Raw genomic sequence first — 13,619 nt, 5'->3', positions numbered from 1 at the left:
ACCTGCCCTGGATAGCATCCCAGACTTGGCCCACATTAACATTTCATTCAAATGAAGAATGAAGTTGCTATGCTGAAAGAAAACCCCTAAATGCACTGTGTTTCTTTTCACAGTGAAGCTAATGGAATTTTATTGTGGAGGGATGGTGACCTATAATGCTGTAACCTAATAACCATGGAGGCTACCCTTCAACTGAGTGGTTTTGTCCAGTAACTACCTCTTTGAAACAAGATTGGTAGAGTCATAGTTACCCTGGGAAATTAACAGGATGACAGTTTCTTCAGCACTGTTTTGAAAGCAGCGCTTTCCAGTAGTGGTCAAAGTGCTCCAAATACCCATGGGGTGGAGATAATGGACTCTTTCTAGCAATGTTTGGGCCCTTTTCATTTTAGTGTTTAAACTCCAGAGAGGCTGCTCAGAGCCACAATAAAGGTTAGAACAGCTCAGCTCTGTGGTAGCCAGTAGCTTACATGGGAAACAGAAGGAGATGTGAGATTCCTGCTGGGCTCATGGTGTAACTTTGAACTAAAGTGTCCTGTGGAAGTGTTGCCAAAAGGAAATCAACTCCTTTCTCCCAGACTGGAAAGATCATGTACACAAATCCTGAAAGTGTTGTCAGTAGAGACTGAGTTTGCAAATATTTCCCTGTCTCAGGGTGGGCCTTGAAACCAGGTTTCCCAGCTTCCAAGTGCACGCTTGAACCATGAGATGGGCTATCGTTTTCTCTTGCTCTTCCTCATGAAAACAGTGAGCAGTCCTGTTTCAAATGAAGACAAACCATCTTCTTTTCAGAAGTGAGGGTTTCTTTGTATTAACTCAGTTTTTGCTTTATGGTTATCATCTCATTTAATAAGAATACATTTAATAAATACTACAACTGTTAGAGTTAGTCTTGGCTTACACTATGCCTTTAAATAACTGTCAGCCCAATAAACTGCTAAATAATATGAAGAATGGAAAATATCTTGAGATCACTGAATATATCCAGAGAAAGGATTGCTTTCATTACTGTTACAGACTAAAGAAGAGAGTAGGCTGCAAGCAGACCCTGTCCTCTGTTAGCAAAGTATGGTTATCGCAGAAGCTAAACTGTATCAATTCAGAAAAATATTACAGAACCACAAGGTTGCTGAAAATATGAAGTGCACTATCAGGATGCAAAAGGCATTGGAGTGACATGGGGTATGCAGGAGGTACCCTTTCTTTGGGTCCAGATGCAACAGAAGGGCTTTTTTTGTACTGAATGAATCTGAATGTTGTTGAATGAGTCAGATAAGGCTACTGGTTGTGGGTTAAGGACTCCTGCATCAGATCAATAATTTCATTGTACATATGCAAAGGTGCATCCAATCCCCAGATGAAATCCAGGTGTGCCCATTCAGGAATCTTCTTGTGATAGATAAGCTTCTTTATTTTAGACAGTAAAATGGCCGCATCCTTGGGATCTGCGAGCAAGTCTTGTCCTCCAGTCCATACTGCAGTTGGTACAGTCATGTCTTCTATGTTGTAGAGAGGAGGAATAGTCTGGAAAACATGAAGCAGTACAGGAATGAATGTCCAGGAAAGAACAGAAAACTTTAAATGTCTATTTTGGGCTTTCTTCTGTCACTGCTTAAAGTAGAGGTGCCTAAACCAAAGAGGAAGGAAGTTCCCTTGCTTGTCTTTTACTCAACTGATAGCAGTGTCAAAGGTAAAATGCCTCCTGGGTTGACAAAGAGTTACTGTTGGGTCTTTGCCCCCTCAATTAGGGATTTTAGGGCAAGAACCTGGAACAAGACAGAAGATCTCAGGATGCTTCTGTATAAACCCCATCACGGTCCTTTTGAAGTGCTGATCAGTCCCAGAGAACATGATCTAGATAGAAAACATATGTGACAAGGATGAAAAGGATCATAGAGTGGCTTCTGTAGGAGGAGAGAGAAAGTAGCTTAGGACTTCTGAGTTTGGAAAATAGAGACCAGAGCAAGTACAGGAGGCAGGATTATACAATCACAAATAGTATGAAGAAAGAAACAGGAAGTAATTATCCCATTACTTCTCATAACACAAAACCTAAAAGGCATCCAGTGACTTTCCAGGAGCAAGCAAATTCATGTCAAACCAAAAGAAGTTGTGTTCCATGCAAACCATCATTAGAACATGTAACTCATAATGACAGGTTGTTGTGGAGACCTAAAGGGTAGGAGGGTCAAGGATGGGATTAGAGGAATGGAGAAGATGTTCCTCAAGGTCTTTTTGAGGACAAAGTCCTTTTGTCTCTAGCTGTCAGAATTTAGGGGTGGCTGTTAGTTCTCCAGTTGTACTCTTCCTAATAGTGTTTCTATGAACTTTCATGCATAGTCAACTGTTTCAGTTCCACTAGTAGGCAAGATGTCTCTGTTCTTTTCCATTAATTTTCATTTTCAAAATCCATTTCATATTATTTCTGTCCTTACTTCCTCTTATTCCTATTGATCAAGTAATTGAAAAGTTTTGCTCTTTCCTGCTCTCTTTCTTTCTTTTAAAATGTATTAAATTTATCATTTCCATTAGTGCTTGCATGCTTTCTCCATTGACTTCCCAAGTGAAAAGTAGTAATATTTTTATCTACTTATATTCTGAAAATGTGTCTCCTACTACATACTTGCTCTCTTCCTGTGTGCTTCTGTGATGTCCAAGGGTGATAATATTGTTTCACCAAAACATACCTGTTGGTATTTTTCTATGTTCTTCTTTGAACTGCCCCAGTCATAAGCTTGGAACTTCCCTGAGCGGGCCACCTAGAAGGATGAACAAGAGAAGGGCAGTTATAAAGACATTGTCCAGGAAGTTTTTGTGTTCTTTTCCTGCTGAGCCTCTGACTCCAGTCTAAAGCCCCAGCAGAAGTTCTTCTAAGAGCTATGAAAGAACCAGTAGTAAATTAAGTAAAAGTGTCAAACAGTGAAAAGGAGTCAAATGTTTTTGTCAGAACCAAAAATATCATGTTCTCCACAGAAAGACCCAGAGATGTCCTTGCAGACAATTTGTTCAGGTTGGAAAACTGCTAGCAACATCTGCCTTCAGTAAGTTCCCCTCACTGCTACTGTCTTGTCCTCCCCTGACAGTCGTGTTGCCATCACTCAGCTCTATGAGTGGCTCCATCTTATGTTTTCTCTTCCCACTCTATTTTAAGTACAGAAATCACAATTTCTAGTTCTTCTCAGGGGCTCCTTGGCTTTGCCTACAACATGGGTTGTTACTACTGTGAGATCCCTTCAGTGGGATCTTAACATTGAAAGTCTATTGGCTCCTTGAATAGTAATAACAGCAAGGACAGTGAAGACTTGGGAATATTACTTCTGCATGTTTGTGCTTGCCAGTCTGTGGTTAGATGCTGAATTACATCTGTGTCAATTTGCAGACCTTTCCCCACTGTGTTTCTGGCACCCTTTTTCTTTCCAGGTCTTTACATGGTTACAAAAGCAACTTCATCAAATCTAATATCTTATGTGAATTCACAGCCAAAAGTACTGTTTAATTTTGAGTAAATACCTGTGCAGACGTCACTCAAACAAACTCACTGTTTGCTATGCTGAAAAGTGCATTCACACTCCTGCAGGCTCACTGTGCTCAGAGCTGCTTCCTGCGCTGCTCCAGAGCCTGCGGTGCAGCCTCGAAAGCAGCCTTGTTACAGGGGCTTCTGTGAGTGAGCCCAGGCTTTATGAATCCTGTAAGTGTGAGCCCCAACACAGAAAGGCAGCTCCCATCAGCATTGCTGCTTGCAGGGGTTCTGGGGCAGTACCTGGTAGGTATGGGATATGAAGAGTCTACTAAATAAAGAGTTCATTATTATTTATGGTTATATTGCTGTCCAGACAATGAGACCTTTGAAAGCAAGAGATGAAACTATATGGGGTTTTACTAGTAAAACTGGATCATTTACATAGCAGCCTAAGTCCTGCTCGTTTCTTGACTCCACACTGGAAACATGACTAATGTCTTAAGCTAAGTTCTGTGCAGAACTGTGGACATCATTTATAAAAGGTACTATATACACAATAAGAACAGTGATAAATAGAACTGGATGCACAGCTTCCAGAATACATGTTTTTACACAAATGCAGCACTTCACTGTTGCCTTCAAATGTACCTATATCACACAGGGTATTCCTATCCTGCTGGCAAAAGAAAGATCAATGAAAAATAGTCTTCTGAATTGAGATTTTGATTGTAAACCACAGGTTACATGTCTCCAAGAAATAACCAATGGCTTCGTAGCAAGGTATCTCTGTACCTCTCTATTCAGCCCAAGGTGAGTATGTATTTTGTCTTCCAGGGGTTTGCTCATACCTGACTCCAATGGACTATGTTCTGCACAGAAGTTCCAGCGGAGGTTTGGGCAATATACACATTGATTCGGTTCTGAAAGGAAATACTCAGTGAGCACTCTCTTCTTCCCTTCCATTCAGATGTACATCAAAGTATCTTCTACAGCAGTGTCATGTATTTATAAAGCCAACAGAAATTGGAGTGACATGATTGGAGATTCCCTCAGATTTACTCGAGATATGGCAATGTGTTAGATTAAGAGTAGCACTGGAAGAACAATCCCAAATCAGAACATTTTCCAGTATGACTGAGAATCTAGAAGAATCTACAAGTGGAAGTATAGAATAGAAAGTCAGAAATTTAGGCCCCAAACTAGGTAGCTTTTTTTCAGAAGTCTGTATCAGATCCTATGTGAGAGAGCATCACTGTAGGGCAGAACAGCAAAGGGAAATGTAATTGCCTTAGGAATGCATGAGTATTCGAAAGAAAACACACTCTAGTCCTGCCAGGTTTCTTAACAAGCTGCTGCATGATCCTTCCTCAGCAAACACACTCTGAGGCATTTTTTGAGAAATGTTGGAGCAAAATTTTGATGTAATCTGACCTAGAGCTGAACATAGCATGAGGTACCCAAGTATGTCTTAATAACCCTCTCCAGTGTCTGTCAACTCTCAGGTACCCCCAAGGTATCTTGTGCCTCTGGGCACGTCCCTGATGATCCAAGGCATGGAGGAGGACAAGGGGAAATACATGTGCTCCTTTCTCTGCTGCAAAGAGAAAACATGAAGTGTTTTATTTCTCCTTCTGCAGTGTGCCAGCTTACTAAATATTTCTCATGAGACCAGTGGCAGACACAGTATGAACTGGGATATGGTGCCCTGGGTTAGGTCTTGCAGAAGGCAGACTACAGAATTTTGGGGGACTCTGAGCAGCTGTTGACTGTTGACTGCTGCCAAGTGCTCTTCTGAGGAGTGAGGCAGTGTTCCTCTGCTAGTGATAGGGCAATGAGCAGATACCGCTGTCCAGTAGCGGGGACTGTTCCCTGCAATGTCATACTAATAGAAATTCAGGATTTTCACCACAGGTTAAAAGGTGAGTTTTGGAAGCATAAGTTTAAACTCTCAGTCGAGCTGGTAGGAGTTATACATACCACATCAATGTTTTTCAAGTTACAGCCACCCAGACTGAAGAAGACACTTCTACAAAGCCCAGCTAAAGCTCGGTGGCTGCAGACAGGGGCTATTATCCTTCTTAGACCTTCAGTCTGGGGGAGGAATTCTCTTTTGCCAAGCATACCCTGTGAAATACAAAGTAACATTCATTTAAGAATGTACATTATTCCTCTTCTCCAGCACTTTCAGTGGTTCTTACTTGCTTTTCTGCATTTGCCAATTGATGTTCCCACAAACAAGAAAGAAATAATTTGGTTTTCCATTGCATCAACCTTCTTGGGCATTACTCAATTTCTGTTACATCACTTTTAATGAGGAGAGATGTTAAACTTTAACTCCAATTCATAGTTAGTTTTAAGCTTGTGTATCAGCTGTGGTTTTGTCTACACAAGTCTTGGACACCTTTGAAGATCTGCATCTCTGTGCCTCTCTGGGAGACCTGTCCCAGTGCTGCAGTATTGCCTTCGATGGAAAGCTTCTCTCAATGCCCAGTCGGAACTTTCCAAGGCTTCAGCTGTAAGGTAGACCTACCCACATGCAAATGAGTAGATTTCACAAAGCCCTGAACTTTCTGTTTAACCATTTATAAGAGCTGAACAAGCAAGTATACAGTTAAACAGTCAAAACCAAGATATCACGTACCCTGAGCACTTTTTCAGGAAGGTAGAGGAGTTTTGTGGCCGGGCCTTTAGCATACTTAATAGCAGTGACAGGTGCCAATGCAAAAAAGAGTTTGATTTTTTGAGCCAGCTCTGGCATTGTTGAAAATGCGATGAAAGCTGAGAAAACAAAAAGGATGAGTCAAAAATCATTGTTTGTACATTTTTTTCATTATTTATAAATGCTATTCTGCAACTCCAAGCCTACAAGCAACCTTGATAGCTGCTCAGAGACTATGGTTCATCTTAGATTTATGTAAAATCCCTCTTCTCCATGAGTTACCAGCTTGTAGGTTTTTTTCCCTTTTGGAAAATTTTCTTTCTATATTTTGCCTTTGCAGCTTTCTTGCAGGCCTTTTTAAACATAAATGCATACTTCTGATGTACGTTCATGCATTTCATATACTGCTGGGAGGAGAAGTTGTTTTTCTTCCTGTCAGTTTGATTTCATGTTTTCTTTTTTTGTGTGTACGTCCGGTCCAAACTGGCCAACTTCTCTTTCTGTACTCTTATCTTCCTGTTTTGTTTATTTTGGTCAACTGACTAGATGCTATTGGGCACACCCCTGCATCTTGGAAAGAAACAATTTTGATGGCCCATGGTAATTTCAAGTATAATTTTAAGTTGACAGTCTTCCAGCAGCAGTGCATTTGATCCATTATGTTTTACTGTCTTTATAATAAATTTAAAATGTGTTTTTCACACCTAAAAAGAGTAAATGAAAACTGCAGGTACATTCAGTAGCTCAGTATCTCAAATCACATTTTACTCCTGTTTTCCTGAAGCATTCATCTGCTGTGTGTAACTTACCATTGGTAGTACCTTGTGAATAGCCAATATAGTACAACTTTTCCTGTCCTGTTTTCTCCACAATGAAATTTATTGCTGCTGGAAGATCAAACCTTGCCATCTCATCAAAACTGCAATCAGGAGATTGAAAGAGAAGGATGCATAAATGAAATGTCAGACATTGAATTGAATTCACATTTTTAGTAATGGTCTGTCAGCAAAGAAGCAGTCTGAACCATTTAGTGAGCCATTTATCTGTTTTAGGTTCTGTGTTTTCCTGGCACTGGGTATGGAAGATACTACTCAAGATTTTCTGGGGTAATTTCTCCCTTGATTTTAGCAGAAGGACCATAGCTTCAAGAAGTGTCAGGATGAATTGTAACTGTCTACACAGAAGAAACAGGTGGTGATATAATAACAGAGCTCCTTCAGTGGAATTACACATTTTATACTATCTGACATTAAAAAAAAAAAAGTCTGTTTCTAAAAGGTCATCTAAATAAATGTAAAAATTATTTACATTTTCTCTTTCTGTGACTTTTGTGTTATTTTAATAAACAGACTAGTGTTTCTAATAGCTGCCAAAATCACTTGGAGATCACCTGTGCAGGTTCCTCTGAGTTGCTCTGCTGCTATGCCTCTAGTTTGAAGAACCTGTTCTAGCAGTAATTAAAGTAGTCTCCATTACTATTACAGTTCACATGCACGTATAGGAGCACCTCAGCAAAAGTGAATGTAAAGAATGCTTTTTAAAAGGTGGAATTTTTAGCCAGCTGAAACTAATTTGTGAGGATGAGCAACGGATATGCCCTTCAATGGTTCTGTCTACCTGAAAGCCCAGAATTCATCTTGATCAATGGAATAATTTTCATGTTTTCTTGACCAGCGATTCCCTCTGCTATTTCCCATCCAAACGTCAAAACCAGCATCAGCTAGCATGAAGCCCAAGCTGTTGTTGGGCAGGTTTGTGACCCAGTTACTAGCATCTCCCAATAATCCATGCTGGAGAAACACAGCAGGCTTCGAAGCTGAAAAGCAAATCAGAAACAAAACAACCATTTATAACTTTTTCTTTTTTTTTTTTTTTTCCTTGTAGTTCAGGGACATTATTCAATACTGGGGCTTGTTCCTGCATCAAGTAATCATAAGAACAAAACAACATCACTGTCTGCAAGAGAGAACTTCTAAGCTTCTATAAGGATTTATGGAAAGATGTGCCTGACATCTAACTTGGCACCCTCTGGTCATTGTTTGGTAGCTCACTGCTTCAGCTTGAGATTCTCAACTCTGATACAGAGAACGAAGGTGTGGGACTGTTTGTAGAGGTTTGCTTTACTCAAAATATGAATCAGCCACAGATATTAACCTGGTGTAAGCAAAAGCAAAGCAAAATTAGAAGCGAGAACTGCTTTCTCAAAACAGGCTGATTAGGCAGATTGCAACCTTTGTCCTTTTTTTTTCTTTTGTAAATTTTACTCATCAACTTATTAGGAAGCATATGCTTCATATTATAATGAATTTTTGTTATAAATAGGTGTACTTGACATAAATTCTGTAGATCTTGCAGGTTGTTCAGGGCAGCCAGAACTCTCTTAAAATTTCACTCAGGTATACAAGCTTTGGTGGACATTATACAAATACAGGGTATCATTTTTGAGAACATGCCCTATCTTGGCTGGTCTTGTGCCATATTAAAGAACTGTACCTGAGCTTCCTTGATTCTGAGTACCATAAGGAATTCTGTTAATGGTAATGATATAACCATCTTCTGTCATCACTTCATACTGCTCGCTGGGGTACCCTTTGTAAGTAATGAGCTCATTCTAGAAGAGAAGGTACAAATGCATTTGCTTGTCAAAGTCCATTTCATACGTTACAGGCATAAGACAGCTGGAATGAAGAAATGCTACAAAGCAGATTGGGCACTTAATCTACATATATATTAAGCATCTGAATAAAGCAGTATAAGACTGAATATCACAACCCTCAAAAAACCCAACAAATTTCCTTTATTCTTTTTGTTATATAGTTTTACTATTAATTTTAAATATGACTTGTAAAACCTGTATGATACTCTTGTCATAAAATCATCACAAGCCCTTGCATTCTGATGATAAAAGAATCACTGTAAACTCATAGCAGGAGTTTATGAGCTGAGAGGAGATGTGTGGCCGAGATGAGGAGCTGCCTGGGTGCAGTGCTCTTGGTCTGCTGCAATCCAAGCTGTAACCAGTTTATCCAAACTACCTTCAGAGAAACCCAGAAAGCTTCACAACTACTCTATTGTGAACTGCATAGATTCAATGAGTACTGTTGAGAATTTGACTACATTATGAAAAAAACAAGATCAGGCAATTGCATAGTCATAAGGGAAATCACTAGCACAGCCCACCTTAAGATCTGAAGTAAATATTACTTTTGACCTGTAACATTCAACCTGTTTGTTTCAAAAGAGAATTGTTTTTTATAACTTGTACTCAGAGAATTACTCAATGTATTTTGTCATGCAGGACAGAAACCTCACGATTTTAAAAAGTGATTAAGACCTAAACAAGTTTGCTTGGCAAGAGGTGTTGCTCTGAAAAGCTGGCCATTTCTGATCTATGCTGGTCACCACTACTTATTTAGAGACTTCTTTGCTGATGAAATGTTGACATTCCAGATGGCCATTCTTTCAGATATGCAGGTAGTGCCAGCAACCACAAACTGGTAAGAGGAAATGAACTCTGGTAGATTTACTAAGGAAAGTGTTTGCCTCAATTTCTATCAAACAGAAGATGTGCTGTTAGACATACAAACAGAAAAGAATAGAAGAGAAAGCAGTACTATATACAGTGACTACAGAGGATAGGTCAAATAAAGCAGCTTATCTACCTTGTTTTTTCTAACACTTAGAAACCTCTCTACTCTAAGACATGCATTTTGTCCATCCTCAGGTCACTCCACAGAGCAACTTACAACATTCATAAATGCTTCAGGATCCACAGCTCTCTCCATTCTTTTCATTTCTTCTGAATAAGTAATTCCCTGAAACAAATATGTCACAGCAACAAATAGCCATATCTTCTCTCTGCAAAAAACAATATATTCATCTGTCAGTAGTCCTGCTCTGCACTTGTAATCCAGACAGGTCTCTGATGAGGGGAGTTCTGCCTAATAGTAAAGGGAGCCAGTCTGGTACACCCTACTTATTAATTAAACAGAACAAAGCTGATTTCAAACACCTATCTGAGGGAGTTTGGCAGCAACCTGGATTATCTGCTAAGGTGTGGACCAAGATGTTGCTCTTGATCAGGGCAAAAATATCAATGAATCAAAGGAAAGGAGCAAAGCTTTTGGAGAAATAGATGTCACTTGTTTGTCTGAGAAGTAGGTCACTTGCATTACCACGCCATGCATTTTTTCTGTAGATGAATTTGGAAACATTTCTGGCTAACCCTGCAAACAGGGGTGTTATTGGGCAATTCATAAGTAAATCAATCACTGTCAGTGACGTTTTCAAAGTGCAGACAACCAAGTTAGTGGATAGTTAGCTGAAAAAAGGCGAAGACAATTGAAATAAAAAAAATTAAATAAAGGTAAATATCATTTAATCAAAAACTTAGGAACCTAAATAGAGCAGTTACTTATAGTTGCCTGGTGAAATTTATTCAAACCTGCTTAATGGCAAAATTTTTTCAACTCTATAGGATGAGGATGGAGAAAGAGAAAGAAAGCTTTGCTAAATGTAATGCTAGTAGAGACTGAGTGCAGGGACATCCAGTTTTGTTCAGCAAGTAAGGAACAAAAAACCCTGAGAGGTAACTATCCTGCTTAGATGCACGCATAGCAGCTCCACTGACTGTGAAGACCAACATACTCTTACGTCAAAGAAAATGCAATGTTTGAATTAGAATCTTCTCTACACGACACAAACCGCTGGAGGCCACATCTAAACTTCTGTTATCCCAGTAACAGATCTTTAAGCCAGACTGAATCAGCCAAAAAACCTATTGCATTTATTGTTTTCCTAATCAAGAAGACTTCTAATCTTTTTTTTCCAGAGTAACATCATAGCCTATGTTTTTCTTATCACAGAACAACAATTTATATTCTAACTTCCTAGAAGTACATCCTGGTACAATCTGTGTGTTGAAAATACTTGTCTCCTTTTGCAGAAAAAGGAACAGATGTTTAAAATCCCTTTGTTTTACTGAGCTAGCCTCCTTTCTTTTGGTTTAAAGTCACTGCTTTCTTATTCCCTCTCTTTTCATTTTCCCATACCTCTGCAGCTATCCCACAGTTACCTAAATTCAAGGTAGGTGAGCCAGGCTACTCCTCTTTATCCGAAAGGAATTTTCCAAGAAATAGCCATATGGTCACCTCCATGGGTTACAAATAAAACAACACAACGAAACATATTTGTTTCCAAATATTAAAGCAGATCCTCAAGCTCAAGTTTGATACTATCTTTTGCAGCTCCCACTAAGTCTTCATCAGTTTTGGATCAGAAATAATTCAAAGCATTACTGACCTTGTGCCAGAAGTCATGACTTTGGCTGAGCAACCGTGACTATTGGAAGAACAGAAACTCAATTCCTGGCTGTTAGGAAGCTGTACTGGATAAAGATGGCAGTGAAATGATGGTCATGCACTGCTTTTCCCCCAGTCATGCAGCACCTTGACAACAAGTAGCTATTTCTTCCCCGCTCCTCATTCCTTCTATTATCACTTCAGCTTTTCCCTAAGGTAGCACCAGAGAGAGGCAACTCCTTTTATCCTTAAACCTCATGCTTTCCAGCTCCTTAGCCACAACAGCTGTAACAAGGCTCTTTCATTATCACAGATTGCTGGATTTTTAAGGAGAATACCAGCCTGTGTGGAGTGGCAGAGCAGGATCAGGAATTTTGAAAACAAATATATTTATAGATATACCTTATCATAACTAATGAAATTGTCAATAAACCTGCAACAATTTTCTTTTTCAATAACAACCTACCATTCCACCTTCTCATGTTATCTTGAAAGGATGGAAGGAACTCTGACTCTTGATACCTCTACAGATGTAATTGTGCTTATTTTTCTTTTATTCTTTTAATGCTCTTGTTGCTGTTCTATAATTCTACATTGATGCAGGAGGGGTTTCAGATTTTCCTTTATTTATATTTTCACTTCTCAGATGGCCATAGAATTGAATAGATATTTCTTAAATGAATAGTTATGAAACTAGTATACTTTTCTCTAAGCTGTGTGGACTCAGGAAACATCACCATAATGGGCACACTTGTGTCAGTGGTCTCAAGCATACTGGGAGTGGGCCAATATTGTCCTGCAATGGAAATTAGGTAGGTCTGAGTAGACAGTTATGTCTTTGGGACAGTGGCCTTTGTGAGGCTCTTTTTGTGGAGCCATGTTTCACCACATGAGTGGTGTCTTCACTACAACTACAGTACAAACTTTGCAGAAGTATGATTGAGGCTTTTTTTTTCCACTTATGTACTCTGATATAAACTGGTGGGGTTTGCATTCTGCCTTTCCAGCACGGTATTTTTAAACCTTGAAACTAATTATTCTTTCTTGTTCATTTCCCTATACTTGTTCGTCCAAATATTCATTCTGTCTTACAGATACTGTTCATCTACATAATAGATCAGCTTAGACCCTGAGATGAACGTTGACCAAGGTTTTGAACAGGCTTTGACATTTCTATTTATTTTATGGCGTGCATTCTTTCTTCTTGCAATACTGGCTGTTGTTAGGACCAAAAATATTTCATATCCTTAGAAGTTATTTTCTTTAGTATTTACAGATCAAAAAGAAATATGAAAGAAAATCTCAAGAGAAGACTTGTTCCTATAAGACTTGTTATCAGGCCTTCAAAGAGAAATGAGAAGGTCTGAGTTCAGTTTCTGGCAAGGAATTAGGAGAGGAAATGATTTTCAAAGAGCTGGTTTAGGACATGGTATTTTCAAATATTGACTCCACACATGGGATGGAGTGGTTTTTTGAACCTTCTCATTATTTCCTTCCATATACTCTAAGTTCTTTCATCTTCCCTCAAAGAAAAGCAGGTTTTCCCCTTTCTAAAGTCTCAGAATTTCATGAGTGAGGTGTTTAAATGTGTACTTGCCTTCGAGTACCTCATGCTATTCTAAGTCATTAAGATGTGCTATTAACTCATGGTGAACAAAGCCAGCTTCATTCTTTAGTGCAAAGTAATGTTTCAGTGACAAAAATAATTCAGTAAAAAAAAAAATATTGCGTAAAAAGACAAGGTATAAATGGCATAATACCATAAATAGCAAACTATTGGATAAAGTCATTGCAGGTTATTGGCATTACATGTTCGAAGTGAGTGTTTGAGGTGGGGAAAGAAGATGAAGCAGAGTGAGTATTGGGCTGATGTTTTAAAAAAAATAGACATGCACACTCTGTTGTAAACTGACAGATTTCAGGGAAAGTTACTCACATTTTAATCAAGTGTAGAATTAAGTGGAAATGTTTAAAGGTTGAGATGTTACTGTCAGAGGTGTGGCTGCATCTTCACAAATGCAGTCATATGTAAATTAACTTTTAACTGGTCTCTCTAGGTGCCCTTATATAAGTAAGAGCTTCCGTATAAATTATTGACTACACACTTGGTTTATGGAAGTCAACTCCTTCAGTGCTCCTTATGGATGAAAGCCCCAGCAATGTCCATCATATAATCCCTAGCATTTTGATGTTTTCTGTA

The 13,619-nt window shown here is 39.0% G+C and overlaps 1 protein-coding gene across 1 annotated transcript; it reads right to left on the bottom strand.

Moving 5' to 3' along the window:
- Nucleotides 1–1,148: 1,148 nt before the first annotated feature.
- Nucleotides 1,149–11,615, bottom strand: LOC114055886 (lipase member M-like). The gene is made up of 10 exons (XM_027880479.1): nucleotides 11,421–11,615; nucleotides 9,866–9,977; nucleotides 8,613–8,730; nucleotides 7,737–7,935; nucleotides 6,929–7,038; nucleotides 6,102–6,238; nucleotides 5,438–5,584; nucleotides 4,309–4,380; nucleotides 2,688–2,759; nucleotides 1,149–1,524 (listed from the first exon to the last, which is right to left on the bottom strand). The coding sequence occupies exons 1-10, from the start codon at nucleotides 11,435–11,437 to the stop codon at nucleotides 1,279–1,281; spliced, it is 1,230 nt and encodes a 409-aa protein (XP_027736280.1). The 5' UTR covers nucleotides 11,438–11,615; the 3' UTR covers nucleotides 1,149–1,278.
- Nucleotides 11,616–13,619: the final 2,004 nt, after the last annotated feature.

This window comes from Empidonax traillii, unplaced genomic scaffold (genome assembly GCF_003031625.1).
Source record: "Empidonax traillii isolate 1590-97213 ecotype Southwest subspecies unplaced genomic scaffold, ASM303162v1 scaffold70:size1330859, whole genome shotgun sequence".
Taxonomy (NCBI): domain Eukaryota; kingdom Metazoa; phylum Chordata; class Aves; order Passeriformes; family Tyrannidae; genus Empidonax; species Empidonax traillii.
This window is presented reverse-complemented; position numbering and strand designations above follow the sequence as displayed.

Bases quoted from the DNA above. Each gene is read 5' to 3' on its own strand.
- LOC114055886 (XM_027880479.1), bottom strand. The intron at 7,936-8,612 runs GTACAGTTCTTT...TTTGCTTTTCAG, and splicing joins TCAGAATCAAGGAAGCTCAG to CTTCGAAGCCTGCTGTGTTT. The intron at 5,585-6,101 runs GTACGTGATATC...TGTATTTCACAG, and splicing joins TTCCTGAAAAAGTGCTCAGG to GGTATGCTTGGCAAAAGAGA.